This window comes from Patagioenas fasciata, chromosome 4, assembly GCF_037038585.1.
Source record: "Patagioenas fasciata isolate bPatFas1 chromosome 4, bPatFas1.hap1, whole genome shotgun sequence".
Taxonomy (NCBI): domain Eukaryota; kingdom Metazoa; phylum Chordata; class Aves; order Columbiformes; family Columbidae; genus Patagioenas; species Patagioenas fasciata.
This window is the reverse complement of record NC_092523.1, coordinates 39,011,921-39,028,817: the sequence shown is the minus strand read 5'-3', so window position 1 is coordinate 39,028,817 and position 16,897 is coordinate 39,011,921. Positions and strand designations below refer to the sequence as shown.

At 36.8% G+C, this 16,897-nt stretch overlaps 2 protein-coding genes across 14 annotated transcripts in view; one reads left to right on the top strand and one right to left on the bottom strand.

The window, feature by feature from the left end:
- The window catches only part of FBXO8 (F-box protein 8), a 17,137-nt gene extending 15,291 nt beyond the window's left edge, over positions 1 to 1,846 (bottom strand). For 2 of the 9 annotated variants that reach the window (XM_065836483.2, XM_065836485.2), the window contains exon 1: positions 1,365 to 1,437. The gene's annotated coding sequence lies outside the window, so the exon portion shown is untranslated. Of the gene's footprint in view, positions 1 to 1,236; positions 1,321 to 1,364; positions 1,504 to 1,613 lie in introns of those variants that run through there. The other 7 variants (XM_065836488.2, XM_065836482.2, XM_071807700.1 and 4 more) reach the window with 7 other exon arrangements.
- Positions 1,592 to 16,897, top strand: CEP44 (centrosomal protein 44). 5 transcript variants are annotated; one of them, XM_071807697.1, is made up of 11 exons: positions 1,592 to 1,726; positions 5,262 to 5,412; positions 6,025 to 6,172; positions 7,102 to 7,248; positions 8,170 to 8,277; positions 9,674 to 9,805; positions 10,193 to 10,402; positions 13,417 to 13,486; positions 15,458 to 15,585; positions 15,844 to 15,881; positions 16,690 to 16,897. In XM_071807697.1, the coding sequence occupies exons 2-11, from the start codon at positions 5,324 to 5,326 to the stop codon at positions 16,745 to 16,747; spliced, it is 1,128 nt and encodes a 375-aa protein (XP_071663798.1). In that variant the 5' UTR covers positions 1,592 to 1,726; positions 5,262 to 5,323; the 3' UTR covers positions 16,748 to 16,897. The 5 variants fall into 5 exon arrangements, with proteins under 5 accessions (XP_071663798.1, XP_065692553.2, XP_065692550.2 ...); XM_065836481.2 differs by having other exon boundaries at positions 1,592 to 2,019; positions 9,677 to 9,805; XM_065836478.2 differs by lacking the exon at positions 1,592 to 1,726 and adding an exon at positions 1,822 to 2,019.

Genomic DNA, 16,897 nt, shown 5'->3' with positions numbered 1-16,897 from the left:
GAAAAGAATTTAGTAGTGATCAGAGAGGACCAAGTGTTCCTATTTAGCCCTAAATCAAATATCCAGATTTTAGTTGCTAGCTTAATATATTTTTGAAATATTCACCTAGAAGTCCCTGTTCACAAAATACATACTGTTAAAGAATACTGAGCTAACAAGAATACCAACAGTTCTTGTTGGTGCTCACAGGGTTTTTCTTCCCACACAAGAGCTAATTGCTGTATGTCACAAACAATGTAATTGCTTCTAATTTACTTAACACTAGAAGTGGCTCCAAGACAGAAAAAAAATACTATGTCGTTCTAGAAACTAGCATCCTTATAATGTCCTCACATACTTAGACAGAAGGTATCATTGCAGAAATAATTTTAAAAGTCTTTTATAATGTAAAAAATTATAAAAAATAGATTTTCTATTTTAAGTACCAACTGAAGAAATTTCCAAGAAAAAACGAAGTGAGACAAAATTCAAACCATTCTAGAACCAGAAATCCACAAGTTTTAATACGTGTGTAGATATCCAGCAGCTTATATGACATTTGTTACATTGGATCTCATTTTCCCCATCATGCAATTACTTTCAGGTTGGTAGTAATTCAGGATGAATGCTTTGAGAGCTTACTCGTAAAACAATATGAGTAAACTCAATGTTATTATGAAGTCCTTTAAGTAATGATGTCCAGAACTATAGTTTTAAGATTCTGAACATACATCTGCAATCTCCAGGTTCAACAGGCCACTCAAATGTGTTTCCAGATTTCCAATTATATAACTTTACCTAATAATTGAAACCTCTTGACAGCTTGGCTGTAATACCTATCACAGTAAAACCAACATCAAGCTTGTTTATAAATTACTGATCTTCTCTGGCGCTGATACCTCTCAGAGTCTGATTTCAATTTTAATCATATCTTCTTCAAGTTACATTGTTACTGCATAATTCTTTTGCAGTGTTGAAGAGCATAATAAAAGCTAAATCTAGATCAATGCTGTATTGATACTGGCTTCTACTTTATTAAATAAAACACAACATACACTCTCGATATAAAACTCCTGCGCTTCATGGTAAACTGGCCCTACAATTGCTGCTTTGCAACCACAATCACCCCAACAAGAAAATGTCCCTTCCTTTGGCGTTATCGAAGCTCCCTTCGTGGCAGTTGCATTCATAACCGAGGCCTGCTGATCCCCCTAACGCGAGAGCGTTTCCAACCTGACTCCGGGCACTGACACTCACTGGCACTCTCTCCCGCCCAAGGCCGCTCCAGCTGACGGGAGCGCCTCGGGGAGCCCCCTCCGCCAAGGGCCGCGGCTGCCCTCCTGCCCCCGCCGCGTCCCCAAGAGCTCCGCAGCCGCCCTACTCACCACCTCCCGGGCGTCTCCCCGAATCACGCTTCTCCCCGCGCAGGGCAGCCGGGACCTGAGCTGGGACCTCGGCCGGGTCAGACCGAGCCACGGCCGCCCGCCGCTCGGCGGACCCTCGCGGGCCTGGCCCCGCGGGCTCCGCCCCCGCGCGCCATTGGGCCGTTCCAACAGCCCCGGCTCTTGATTGGATGCATCGCCCGTCCGTCTGCACCCGCCTTCCCCGCTGAGGGAAGCCCGAGGGGCCCGTACCTGTGCGAGCTCGGGTCCCAACCGCCGCCGCGACGAGCCCGGCCGAAGTCGGTGCGTGAGCCTCGCCGGGCAGGAAAGGGCTGAGCAGCTCCCGGCGGCGGCGGGGAGAGAGGGTAGGAGCCAGGGAGGGCCCTCCAGCACGCAGGGAAACCGACACCTCCCGTCTCTTTGCCAGGCAGGTTTGACGCTTAGTGTTGTTGCTGGAAGTGACGTCACCGCAGACGGACGGGGAGGAAGCGGAAGCGGCCGTTGGGTCTCGCGGCGGCAGATTCAGTCTGTGCCCGCCGCAAGTCGCTGTGTTCCGCGGGCCCCTGAGGGGACACAGCGGGGCACCCGCCGGCCCGGACAGGCGGCCCGGCGGGAGAGGGCCCCTGGTCCTGCAGCGGGGCGGCGGCGGTTCGCGCGGGTAAGCGTCAGAATCCCCGCCTCGGGGAAGGGGTTTGTTCCTTCTCAGGGGCAGGCGGCGCGGGAGGGCTCCGAGTCCAGGGCCTTCCCTCTCCTCAGGGGCGGTGAACGGGGCGGGCTTGGTCTCTGGTCTAGGGGAGAGCGAAGGCGAGTGGGCAGCCGGCAGCTGTCCTCTCTGACGAGTTCGCCTCAGCTCGCTGGCGCGGCCCCGGGAATGCAGCAGGACTTGCTCGTGGCAGGGACGCGTTTTTATTTTCCGCCGGTGTTTCGATGGCGCCCAGAGCAGCCAGCCCGCGACGCACAGTTCCTTGAGCGATTCACTCGTTTGCAGCTATCCTGTGTTCTTGAAGCGTGTCTGTTCCAGCTGGCCCGACAGCGCAGTGCAATATTTGTCCGTAAGGTTTTTGTGTCTCTGCATAATGGTGTGAACCTGCGCCCCTGTAACGGAAGATTCTAAATACAACTTGAAGAAATCGAAATTATTTTTTGTTAGGCACTTTAAAGGCAGTCTTAAGATACTTGGTAACTTGCATTTTTTTTTCATTGTGTGTTGTGTGCTTGTTTGTTTGTTTCACATTCATTAGGTCTTTGAATACCGAATGTAGTTTTAGGAGTTGTTCTTTAAACTACTTACAGTTCTAGGCTATCATATCTTAAAACGTTCTTATACCTGTTTTTTTTCTGGATAGCCAATGCTCCGTAACTGTTCTGTCATGAATTCCTACAGGCAAAATCTATGTGCCAATTTTTATAGTGTTCACCTTCCCCTGATGAACTTAACTCTGTTATTTTTGTGATCTCTTGAGCTATTCAGTTTTTAGTGACAGTAGTTGCCCGTTTTTTGCATCTAGAGGTCTGGTGAAGAAAGGATTGTTGATACTTTGGGGAAACAACCTATATAATCAGATGAATTCCTGTAAGTGTGTCTTCTGTGAGTATTTGCATTTCAGATTAGGGCTTCAGTCTTATGTCAGAATTCTGTTTTGGTATCTGGTTAAATGGCAAAACCATGGGGTGGATCACTTTCTGAGGTAATGCAGGAAGAACAGTTGTCTCAGTTTCTGAATACTTGAGGATAAATTGTCCCTAACCTTTAGCAAGTGTTGTGTACTTATATGTAGCATGACTAATAAACCAGAACCTAATGATTAAAGAGGAAGAGAGTTTTTATCTTCTGGAAAATTTCTGATTTAAACATGATAGAGACACAAGAAGAAAAAAAAAAAAGAAACCAAACAAACAAAAAAACCAAAAAACAAACCCACAACAAAAACCAAAACAAAACCAAACATTGAAACAAATAAACAAAAAAAACCCAAATAAACCAAAACAGACCATTTGTCAGTGCAAGCTTTAACTGTGGTTTTTGTGGGTGGGGTTTTTTTGTGTGTGTTTGTTTTTTTTTTTTTTTCCTTTTTTTGTGGTCTGTCTCCCTCCTTGTTTCCCCTCCCCCCATAAGTGAAGTGTGCGATCAAGAAGTTCCTTTCAAAAAGACTCAGTGTCTTAATGAGTAGGACCAAAGTTGCAAACTGGAGTATCCATGGGAGCTGATTCCTGACAAGGTTAGACGTAATCTCTTTGGAACATTTGGTCTTTTGGTCTGAATCTCATGTGTCAGTATAAGAAATTGTATAAAATTCTGTATCTTGAGAATATCACTTCATGTATAGGTTGTACGGCACTGCGTCTTCACTGCTTGAATTAGTAGGCTTCAAAGTATTTGTTTTCTGGCAATAAAAGGAAGTCAATGAAGAGAGTGGCAGGCAATTCTCTCCCAGGTTCTAGTGGAAAATTCACCGGTAAATTTCTGTTCTAAGTTTTCGTAGCTGAAATCGTTACTGTTACTGAGGCTTTTAGGGCAAGTACTGTAGAGAGTTAAGCCAGTCACAAGCAGATCTCAAGGAAAAGAGGAATGAGAACTGATTTTGAGAGACGCATCAAGCTTCTGTACTTCTAACTTTCTCCTTCCCCCGGCTTGTTTTTAGTCTAAACCATTAAAAAAAAAAATATCACTGAGCTTGGCAGTTTGCTAATACACTTTCGCAAGTTCTGTCAGTCTGTCCAGAGTGTTAAGCTGCAGGCCATTTGTTTTCAGTTGTGACTTAGGAGCTGGGCTATCATCCAGTCTGTGCTTTTAAGGTGTTGTGTTGGAGGAGAACTAATATTGGTTTCTTACAAACAAACACTTGCAAGATACAGAAAATAGTACTGGTAGGCTGTCTCTAAATATAAATGTATTTTGAAGCAATGGAGCGAGGGACAGGGTTCTTTAAATTTAGTATTAATACTGACAGTTGACGGTACTGTTACAGGTGTTTCTTTTTACTACCTGCCAGTTACGGGGGGTTGCCAGTATATTTAGATATCTTATGGCAATTTGTTTGTTTATTTTCTTCCAGTCTCCTCTTCCCCCATTTGAGAATTTACTAATCAGTTCTGTTCAGTAAAACATTTTAAAAGTGTGAGCTGCCTGTATTTATCCCTTTGATCTAAAAAGTGATTTAGATGATGGTGTTTTCATGATTTGCTGATTCTCTTTTGTTGTCTTTTTTTTCTCCTCTATTTCTCCCCCCACCCCCTTTTTTTCTTGTAGTAGTCTTCAGTTTCCTTGCAGGATAATTCTACAGGGAGAAAGGCACCTTTTTGTTGTTTGCACTGAGTCCTTAGATGAGTCTCTTTCTTCTGTGAAGCAAAGCTCACAATAAATTAGAAGTGGGTTCCCAAGTTGTATGTTACAATGTAGAAGTTAAACAGGGGCCTTTTGGTAACAGTCCAAATAAACTTGCACCTATTTTTAAATATCTACATTGTCTGTTACCCCTCCTGCCTCTCCTCCCACCAAACAATTTTGAGTTTATTTAGTGGGTTATTTAAAAAATAAGAAGCATTCTAAACTGAAGAATGCAGGTTTTCACTGCTTGTGGAGTTCCTATGCCTTGGAAACAGCAAAGAAACTTTTCACTGAGTTTTAGTGGATTTAGCCAGACCTAAATTTGTAATATGCTTTCAGATATATTTACCTTTAAAGATCTTTGATAGTTAAGGATTGAGGATTACTACTTGATCCTATTTAGAATGAATGAAGTTGATGGCTGATGTTAGTTGGTATCAAGCTGTAGCTCTGTGCTATATTGTAACAATTTGGTAATAGTAGTGTCTAGAAAAGGGGAGCAAACCCCTTTGAATTCTATGGCATTTTGTAATTTTTGTGTAAATTTTTTTTTTTTTTTTTTTTTTTTTTAGGGCAGAGAATGTACTATATTACATTAATTTCATAATCTGAAAGAAGAAAAGCATTTGGAATAATGGCAACAGGAGACCTAAAAGGAAGTTTAAGAAAAATAGAACAAGGACTTCGCTTGATAAATTATCCAAGAGACGTGGATTATACAGTGTAAGCAGCAGTGTGAATAAGTTTATGCTGATACATGATGACAGCAAGATGTGTAAACAAGATTTGTATAAATATTAGCATTGCACTCAGTGATGAGTAAGCAGAGCATATGTCTGTGAGAAGCTGGGGTTTGATACATGTGAACTGAAAGATAAAAGGATGCAGTTTTGCTGTTCTGAGCAATCCTTAGAATAATCCTGAAGTGTATCACTATCTTGTTCTTTCTTCTGCTGTTTTTCTCTTTTCTTTGACTGATCTCTCCGTTTTCTAATTTCTTTATAAGTGCTAGCAAAACTTTCTTCAGGAAATTTCATCCTTTTAAGATAGAAAGATGTTGTTGATCATTGAGATGGAAACACTGGTGGGCTTTTGACCTGAAAATATAAAAATTATATGAGGGTCACAAAAGTGTTGATTTGACTGTTTTACAGGTAATAGTAAAGACTGCTGAATGAGATACACCTCAAAAAATAAAGCACCTTAAAATGAAAGAGATATTTGGGTATAACATGCTGGCTATATGGACACACCTCTGAAGTTAAATGTTTAAATTTAAGTAGTGAAAGGCTTTTGTTATGTTCTGCTGTGTAAAATACTTTTATTTCTCAATAGGTTAGTAAAAGGAGATCCAGCTGCATTTTTACCTATCATCAGCTATTGCTTTACATCTTTTTCAACTTACATAGCAGAACTTCTGGTGAAGTGCGATGTGGAACTCACAGCAAAGAGTGATCTGCGGTTTATTGAAGCTATTTATAAGGTATCTGTGTTCATGTTCTTTGCAGAAGAGACAAAATTTTGAGTATGGCCTCATAAGAATTAAACATGTATGAGTTTTACTAGAAAGTGAAAATTTTTGGCAGTGAATGTGAATTGTAATTCTGTTAGGATTTAAGATGAGTAGTAAGTCACTGTGTGGCAAGCTTTTATTTAGATTTTCATAAAAATAAGGGTTGAATGTTGTTAGCCAAATCTCAATTTTGAGACGATGGTAGAATCAATAATATTGGTTTTTATGTTAGTTGTGAAGGACACTGAAATATTTATTACATGGTAAGTTTTGTAGAAGTGACCTTAGAAGAGATGGTAACTAGCAAAAAAATCACAATGAGCTTCAATAATTGTAATGAAAACACAATTAATGCACAATTAATATGCAAAGTCCAGTTCTTAACAGTTTATATTTGAATCGAATCAATTTTGAACTGTCCTTAAAAATATCTATAAGCACCTCTTTATAGAAGGTGGCTTGATATGTTAACAAGTACTCACTTATTCAGACTAGTTTTCTAAGTACAGAGACTCCTTTACAAAGAGGCTCTGTGGGAGTCTTACTTAGCCCTCCGACGCATTTGCTGAGATTAATACAGCTTTTTATTGTTCATTCACATTGGAAAGTTTTTGTTGCACTTTTTTAATATTAATGTCAACAATCATTTATTTCATGAATCTTAGGACTATGAGATAAACTTTACAAGAGAGGTGTGAGCGAAATGTTACTGGAAGAGGTATGTTGAAATTCTTGTTAGAAGAAACAACTGAGAATATATAAATAACCAAATGAGAAGAGGTTTAACTGCTGAAGTGCAGAATAAAAAGATTGTAGAAAAATAAGAACCTGAGTGTGCCATTTCTACAACAAATTACACGGTGACTTTGAAATTGAAGTAAACTCTTCTTTTTTTGCAGCTTCTTCGAGATCAATTTCAATATAAACCGATTTTAACAAAACAACAGTTTCTTCAGTTTGGCTTTGCGGAAAGAAAAATGCAAATTGTTTGTGACATTATCAACTGTGTGGTGAAAAAACATAAGGAATTAAGTAACTCGAATAAGGTACAGATTAAGCTGGTAACTTCATTATAAATTTCTTTTGACTTCCTTGATGGTGCAGGTAGAAGCTGAATACCATTTTATTTGAATGTGCAGCATTGCTAATTGTCAAAATAGGTAGAAATTTAGTATGAAGTTTCGTTGTAAGATGCTTGAGTGCTGTTACATGTGCAAAAGACACAAAGCTGCCAAGGCTTTGTAGTATAAACAAAAAAGTATTAGAATGAAGATAAATGTAGAACTTGGTATCTAAGGTAAATGATGTTATTTTCTTCTATGCTTCTCAATATAGTGAACGTGTAACTTGGTGGACTTTGCATGTAAATGTAAAAACAAAGCAAAACCATCTGAAGTTATGGTAACATTTAATCTAAATATGATATTTATATTTGTGTTGCAGTGGTATATATCTCAAATCAGATTATCTTCATGAATCATATGTATTTTACATTGTTAAGGCATTTTTTATCAGTGTATGCTTTAATAACAGGAATTTTCGGTCTTTATATTTTACAGGATTTTGTTTCATTTGAGTTTATAACAGTCTTCAGGACTTCACTGGTCACTATCGGGGGCATAGCTACATATTTTTTCACATTTGTTTGTTGTTCAACTGTGGTACAAGCTATCTTTTCTCTTTATGACCAGCTTTGATGCAGCCTCACATAGGCGTTAATGAGTGTATGAGTATGACATTCACTTCCAAATCTCTTTTCTCTGTAGAGCTGGGTCATACTTAATTTTTATTAGACGTTAGTGTACTGCAGAGGTTTAAATGTGCATGTGTGTGTGCCACGCAATATTCCTGTCTTCCAATGATGGCAGAAAATGGGATGTGTCATCCCATCCCAATGCCTCCCTTCTTCCCCCCTAGAAAATAATCAATTTCTAAAAGCATAATATTTCCTCTTCTTCACTTTGAAGGTTAAATGCCTAATACGGAAAAAACTCAGGTCTTTTAAAAGTGAAGTGTGGTCAAATTGTGATAATGTCCTTGCTCATCCTGGTGGCAATGCTCTGAATTCTGAACAGGTATGAAAAGAGCTTTTATGTTTGCAGCAAGCCAGGCTTGTTCTGGAATATGTGCTTTCATTTAGGTTTTAATGTTTGATCCAGACCATTTTTTTTTTTTCCAAAGTGCGGTTGAATGAAATAATAGCTGAAATACAGGGGATATTGCTTCTCTTATTTGCTAAGTAGTTGATCTCAAAGTCTTGATGGTAATGATCTACTACTGTTGTTTGCCATTTGAATTATAGCAAATGGAGGGACAGCAATGACAGTGAAAATGGAACTGGAAAAAGAGTATATATCCTGTTTGGAGACTGAAATATGTTTGGCCTAATGTTGCAGTGTATTCAGTGTAGCTTTCAAAACACTTTTTTGCTTTTTTGTCTGAATCTGTTTGACAAAGATTTCTTAATGTAACAATCCTCTTGGCTTTGGTTTTACAAGAATAACACTTGATGTTACATGTTATGCTACTCTTGGCCTGTGGAAGAGACAGCTTTCCTAATATTTTTTGCTAAAAGCATGCAAAGTAAAATTGTACAAAACTTTTAGGACTCTGCCCATTAACTATTGGTTATTTCCATTTAGAGGTAAAATAGTGCTTTTAACAGTGCAGAAAACTTCACCAAAAATATTTGGAAATGCTTATCTGGCACTTCTTGTTGTTGAATAGTAGAATTGAATGGGGATATACATGAGTGCGTTAAGCATTCCATAGAAGAGGACAGTTTTGGCTTCAGTAAAACATCTAGGAATCTGTAAGTGTTAAGGTGCTGCACAAAACTAGTAATTCTGGGTTCTTAATTATTAAGCAATTTTGTTTTGTCGCAGGTGTTGATCGTAGGACTTGATCTGTCTGGAAAGGCAGGCAAAATTTGTCTGCTGTTCTCTCGAAGGAAAGCATACAGAGGAAATGAAATGTATAGCTAGTAGGGCTATTTTCCTGATAGTTCTCAAGAGCTAATTCCAATCTTCCTAGTTAAACTTTTTTTCCTGAATGTTTGAGTGGTGGTTTTGGTGTTGGAACTGTCTATACATATGTTAATACATACAGTGAGATGCATACTTCCCAATCCACACTTAGAAATCCAACAACCCTTACAACAAGAGAGGACTTCAATGCCTTCCATACTTTTTATGGAAGGGATTAAGGTACATAGTACATATGCTAAAGTGTGTGCATATTTGTTTTACAGTTCTTTCATGTCTATATGATTTTTTTTTTTTTTTTAATTAAGCTGCTTGCTGTTGCTTTCTGTGTTTTGCAACCAGCTGGGATGAGCTTGTCAAGTTTAAATAAATAAATACTAAAATGATAGGCCTTTTGTGTCAGTTACTTGACTGATGAATGGAAATGTTCTTGTAATGAATAACACCAGTGATTTATTTGTTTGTTTGTTTTTAAAATGCTCGAAAGAAGCCTCAAGTAGAACGGCACTCAGGAAATGAAGTTAGTGGTGACCTTCATCCACTACCCCTTCCAGCACAGGGAGGTAATGAAGAAGAATTGTGCCTGGATGATGATGTTGTGGAAGTTAAATGTGAACAAGTAAGAAGTTTGATTTTAAGTTGCTGTCTGCATGCATTCTTAACTTTTCTTACAGGGCTTTTCTAAAGGGATAAAGGTTTTAACAAGATAGCTGGATGCTGCTTAAGTATAACTAGTAGATATATAATAAAAAAATTGAAAAAGTTGGGAAAAAAAAAGTCAGTTAAATTGTACTGTCCTTTCAAGAGCCAGTTCAGTGAATATTTTTTTTCAAAAGCTGAGTTCCATTAATAGGCATATTATGGCAATTTTGAAAGAAAACTGATTTTATAATGTAGCAGAATGTGGCTACTGAGCTTGAGAAAGATTCCACTTAATTCCTTGATCAAATGATGATTTTTATCGGTTTTGAAATTAGAGAACATCTATTTTTATCCGTATTTTCAGGTCATAGAAGATAATTCTCAGATTGAGTTCCTAAAGAGTCAACTTGCTGATTGTCAGGAAAAGCTTCATAAGATAGATTGGATGGAAGATAAACTCCAAGGTTTAGAAGAGAAACTGAAAGGAAAGGTGATCATAGATGAGAAGGACTGGAATAATTTGTTGAGTCGAATTTTGCTTCTTGAAACAGAACTGTTGTTGCATTCCAAAAAGGTATGTTAATTTCTCTTTTTCTTCTATAACAAAAATTGCCCAGGCACTATGTTATCAACCTGTTTCTGCTCTTCCTGTCTCCTGATGCGTGCTTTTTAACTATTTTTAAAGGCATGATCTGAATGCACGTGCTGTTTATGGAGTTGGTGTTTGTTTTTTTTTCTTAACTGTTAAGATCTGTTGTTTTCTAATGCTGTGTGAAGCAAAGCTCTCCATTGGAAATTGTTTCCTTGCAAGAAAAACATGTGTAGCTAAAAACTGTTTTCATTAGTAATTGGTGTGTGTGTGTGTTTATATTTCCTAGCGAACTTGTAGAAGGAAGCTTTTGAATAGTCCTTAATTATGCTGTCTTTGAAAGCTTAATATTTCTGTAGTTGAGAGTTTCATCATGCTGGTGACACATTTAAGGGTTTTCTTATTCTGGTCTGCATTACTCTGAATTACTTATGCTGACCTGTAAATGTTGCTGTTGATACAGTTAAATATCTGATTTTTTTTTTTTTTTTTTGTCTCTGAACCTAATCAGATACAGATATTCTCTTTAGAAGATTAAGTCTTCATTCTATATAACTAATATTGACAAAAAAAGATGGCATGCTCAATGGAAAATGCAAGGTTAACGGAAAAGTTAATTCTTATTTTAGTCACATTCTTAGTATGCGATTCTTTTACATTTCTAACCTAATTGATGGTCTTTCTCCTTTTGCACTCCCCTACTTTCTATATCTTGTCCATGACGTTGATTGCATTTTTTAGGTGTGTGAAAGTGCTAGTTGTGATGTGCACTACATTTGGCATGTTTATCAGAGCAAATCAAGCTTTTTTTTGCATTAAGACTGTTATTTTTCATGCTATTGAAAGGTCCTTGTATGCACATTATATAATTTCATATATGTACACACGTAAAATTTTGAGGCGCAGTGAATCATAACATCAACTTTGTGATCACGTGCTTAATTTCAAAGCGTATTTGCGTATGTGGCTCAAGTGTATCCTTCAGATACTGTCAGATGCTTTCCAGAAGCTGAAAACACTTGTGGAATATAGTTGAGTGTTGCATTTTTCACTGTAGTTTTAAAAAATGTTGAATTTATTTGTAACCAGGAGCTCTGAGTGTGCTGCTGGTCCTGCAAACTGGAAAATGTCACTAATACTTGTATACAAGGCCCCTGTTTTTTTTCCTGTGTGACTTGAAAATGTGCTAGTTATGCAGAGTCCTGAAATGAAGAAGTGTTCAGGCTGATCATTAGGTTATTTTTAAAGGCTGTAGCTCAAAGGATAAAGATCAGCATTCTCAATCACTTTTTTTTTTTTTAAACAGTTTCAGGTCAGTAATGGCTCAAGTGATTTACCGTTTGAAATCAGTTTCTTATGGATGTTGTAATTCAAGGACATATGTCCAAATTACACCACCAGTGATAATGTTTCATTCTGCTAGCAGTCTCCAAGAGGCCTCCAGCTGAACAGCCATAGATGGTTTTGCTCCTGTTTCAAGCGTATTCTCTTCAAGAGACAGTTGCTGCATTTATGACATTAGCAGCATGGGAAAGCTTATATTTCAGACTAGGCTTGTTCTTTTATTTCTGTAAATTTGGTTTATTATTACTTCAGTAATGTGTTTATTGCAGTTGCTCAAAGATTTGGAATAGTATGTGGAAAATATTTGGAAAATATTAATATCACTCAAATTTCCAGTAAGATAATTGTATTTCCATACTGCATATAATTGAAAGAAGTCATCTGCAGAAGCAAATATGAATTTAGTTTGTGTGTGGTATTGTTGCTTGCCTTTTTTCAAAGCAAAAGAAGCTATTTTTTTTATACTTAAAAGTCTAAAAAACTGTAACTTTTGCAATAGGCATTTGAAAACTGCCAAGTAATAATCCTTCGGGCCAGAGAATTGCTGTTTCTTTCTTTCATGATATTCCCTTTAACTTGTGCTTCACAGAGATAGAAGCAATTTAGAATTACGCCTTTTTTCTTCTTCTTGCATTTTTCATGGAACTTCTGACATCTAGCTAACATAACAGGGACAGTGTAAGAACTGTCTTGCAGTGCTGCCAAAGTAGCAGCAGCTGTATATTTAACTCTGGGAAAGTCTGAAAGCTACCAAATCCATTTCAATGAAAGGAATTGAGCAGAAGTAGTCAGTGCAGATTTTTTTTTTTTTTAATTTGGTGTTTTGTTATGTTTTTGGTTTTTTTCCAGCTTCTTCACACACAATACCTACTATTTCTCTGCTGTTAGCTTATTCAGATATAATGTTTGCCTGTTAACCAATATAGTTACTCCAGCACACAAAGGCTGGGATTTCAAACCGTAACTCATTGGTAAAAGAAGTCTAGATGTTGTTTGAGTGTTGTATTTTTTTATTTTGAAAATAGAAAATTGCACTCAAACCCATTTATTGTTAGTACAGCATTAAATTTGTTTCATTGTTTATGAACAGCCTTTTTGAAGCTAGGTCGAATTAAACTGACACCCATCCTTAACAGGGCGCTCTCTCACTTAGGAGCCTGGGAAACTAGCTCAAATGGACTTTTGAGTTCTAACCATTTATGTGGAATGAATTTCAGTTCATCTTTATGCTAATTTTTTAGGGCTGAGGAGCTGCATTTCTTAATATGAACTGGAAGTAAAAGGTACACTTACTTTGTTAAGGTAACGGCAGCCAATGTCAAGATGTCATTGTTAGCACAGGCCGAGAACACTCTGATTGTTTATTCTGCTCATACCTAAGTTATATATGCACTACATTCACACCTGGTTTTGACCTGTTTATGAACAGCAATATCAATATTAAAAAAACTTCCGTGAAATGGACTAGTTTTTAATGCAATATGTGTATGGAAATCTTGGATTTTTTTAGTCCTATAAAGACATCTGTGCAATGCCAATATGTGTGGATGCTACAGCAAATCCATACATAACTAGTACTTAAATATACTTTTGTTCAGTCAAAAGATGGTTTGGACAGGACATATAGCTGTAAATGCAGTAAATTTGTGTTTCAGGGAGACTTATCTACAGTGTTCAGCAATACAAGTCAAGAATGTACAGCTAGTAAGATTCCAGTTTTTCCTGGTAAGTATTGATTTACTTCTTTTTAATCAACATTCTAAGCAAAACACTTATTTCTGACCATGTATAAAATAGTGTTTTTAAAATAGGCAATGGCAATTTAGTGACCTCTGAATTTAAATGCATGCTGCAAATTAGAAATTAGTCTGCTAGTCGTTTCATGTTTGTAGTTAATTCTTTTAAAACTATTTCAGTAAATCAATCTTCTAAAGTATTAATGAAAATGTATAGCATAGTACTTAATACATACAAATAACTCTACTAAAAATCTTGAAGATGCAAATTTAATTAAGGTGCTGTAGCTAAGGCTGTGAAGAACAATAATGCTGGCTGCACTTCAAAGCACTTATCGTAATGTTTTTAAAAAAAGCTATTTGTGAGCAGTGAATAAATTTATATTTGCTGCCGTGGGTTTGTTATAATTAAAACAATGTCACATTTTTTGTTTTTTTGCTTTTAGAATGGAGCTCATAACAAATTGGAGCTTTTTCATTCATAATCAGTGTTATTTTTCAAATCACTGGTGTGCATTCTCTATGGTTTTAACCCTTTTGAAGCAGTTAGCAGATACCCAACAATCATTTTTGCTAAGCTTTCTTATTTTGAAGGGCAAGACAAAATATTTTCCTTTCCAATTTAATGTTGATAATGCACAAGAAGTAAATGAATCAGCCTTAAGTTGGAAAGAAATTAAAAACATTCTCCTTGCTATAAGTAATTCTTCTGTTTCTTCAGTAGTAGCTCTGTAGCCCTTACCTTGCATCATTCTCTCTATTAATTTGGCCTGTTTCCCCTATGGCAGCTGTTATTCTTACCACTGGTAGTAAGGAGGATATTCTGTTTCTCATTCCCACTTATGAGGTGTTTCTGTCCAGGGTTGGGCTGTCGCATTGAAATTAACAGGGAATCTCAGTAATCCTGTTTCCATGGAAATTAGGAAGACAGTTTCTTGGTTATGTCGAAGTTTGAAATCTCAGAACTGGGACCTTTGTTTTACAGGCCTTGGAAAGATTGCAACATGTTTACTTCCTTTAATAAGTTTAGAGGTATGTTAGTCAGCAAACAGGCTGATGGTCTGTAAAAGAGAATTTTTGTGTTTTCAGACTTCTAGAATTCTTCTGATTTTATTGTTCCTGTTTTTCTAAAATGTGATTTGGGGAATTTTAGGTATACAAGTTATGCAGCCAGTCTTAACTCTTCTGTCTGAGATGTTCAGCACTTGGAATGCTTTGATGCTCTTTCTGGTTGTAGTGTTCTTCATGAATCACAGCTGTACAGAAGAAACATTTTTTAAAATTTTAGTTGATTAAAATAATTCAGTATGTTTTAAAATATAGAATAGTGTAGCTAAACATGTTCTAAAAGTATGATACATAGATGGTGACTTTACTGAAAATAAGGATATGGGAACACCATTTTCCTAGATGATAAATTCTCTTCCCTGGCAGTAGTATTCTAAAATTGTAAAGAATATCAAAGCCTTCCCAATATAAAAGTCTGTTTCTGCTGAATGGTTAACCTATTCCAACAGGAGGAGAGCTAGGGAAAGAGCAAGAGTTTCATACAAATTTTAAGCTAAAGAAAAAGGTGATGAATTAGCACAAATTAAAGACATGTTTGAACAGGCAGTTTACCCTAAAAATAATGTGAACTATTTGAAATTACTATTAAATGTTTGACCAAATAATTAGACTTTAAGTATTGATTTCACTGTAATCAGGATGAGGGTAGCATTCCTAATAATCTTTTTGGAGTTTGTCTTGTGTATGTTATACATAGTATATTGCACTTACTTGTTTTAATAAAATGGTAAACTTATTTTGGTTTCTCACCAGTAGCTTTTATTTTTCCCTCTCTAAACAATGTATTCTCTTCCGTTATTACATACTGTAAATCAAGCTATTTGATAGCTGACCTTGCAATAAAAGAGCAAAAAAAGACAAAGGTGACACAAAAATGAGTATTTCTCCATAGATACAGAGAGGAAGGAGGAGATGCCAGAGAATCTTCATCAGTCGTCTGGATGCAGTTCACCATTATCCATAGACCCATCTACCAAAGCCATGACCATTAATTCTCATGGTCTGACAGACATTTCAAAAGTAAGTAAAACTGGCGAATACTTAGTTGATTTCATTTCTGAGGTCAAGAGAGCAAGTAAGCATTAGTTTTAGTTGTATATACTACTAGTGAAAAACAAGGAAACTGCAAAACTACTTCTAAGTCTCTCTCATAAAAATCCTTTTGATATGTAAACAATGCTTAAAGTCGCATTTTCTCTATGAATTTTTCAAGTTGAAAGTTGTCTGAAGAATGTTAGCTTTGAAGAGTTCACTAACATTTTTGCTTTTAAATTGCAGGAGACAACAAGACAAAGAATGGAAAGGATAAGTAAAATGTAAGTAATAGGAAAGGGCATCAGGAATTAATTTCCCAAGAGGGAGTTGTACTTGACTAAGGCATATAGAGAACATACATATGTGTTCCAAAACACAAAGGTCTCTACATCAGGTGTGGCATTTCCTTATGACTCCACTGGATAATAAATCCACTTACAGTTCTGTATTTGTGGGATGAATCACTGTTTTGGTTTCTAGAAAGCAATAGAAAGTATTCTTAATAGTATTAACCAGAGATTAAAGAGTATTTAGAATCTGGTTGACAAGGAATAGGAATATTATTTATCTCCTGATAGGAATGCCCTTGTACTTGCAGCTTTTCCAGAAAAATGACTACAATATCTTAAATCTGGTGTTTATTATTTACGGGGAAAGTAAAACCAATTTCAGACTAAGCATTGTGATAACTGTACTAAGGTGTATTGGATACTAGTCCTGAGATCTGTAATAAAAATTTTTTTAAGAAATAGTTTTATTATACTTGAAGAGAAATGTATTGCTGTATAATGCTTCTTTAGCAAGAGGTTTCTATTCTGTAAATGCCTGGCCTGAAAAAAAGCTGTAGCCTTTTTTGTGATTTAATTTCATTGCGTGGGTTACTTCTTTCTTTGTATATACTTAAGGTTTATTGATAAGTGATAAGCATTTAAAATGCAAATCAATTGCAGAGGAAAAGGGGAATGAGAGGAAATTTAAGACTTCATGCTGCTTGTTAGTATTTTGGATTCATTAGAAAGTTAAAGGCAAGTCAACTGTTTCTTACCGCATTTTAATAAGTGTCTATGTGTAAACAAAATTTATTTTCAGAATTGAAGAAACCTCAGAATTGTTAAAAACCTCAAGTAACACCTCTGAGAAGACCTGAAGGCACAAGTCGTCAGACCTGGTCTCTGTAGACTTATGGATATCAGAACTAGTAATAATATGTATGTTTGTACAGCATTAAATTTTAATATATTAAATTTGTAATGACCATTAGTGCTTTTATTCCTTTGAATAAATACTTTCTAATGCA

Excerpts from the sequence above, each read along its gene's own strand:
- CEP44 (XM_071807697.1), top strand. The coding sequence starts at position 5,324 with ATGGCAACAGGAGACCTAAAAGGAAGTTTAAGAAAAATAGAACAAGGA. Across the intron at positions 5,413-6,024 it reads AGAGACGTGGATTATACAGT|GTTAGTAAAAGGAGATCCAG; the intron begins GTAAGCAGCAGT and ends ATTTCTCAATAG. Across the intron at positions 9,806-10,192 it reads TGGAAGTTAAATGTGAACAA|GTCATAGAAGATAATTCTCA; the intron begins GTAAGAAGTTTG and ends CCGTATTTTCAG.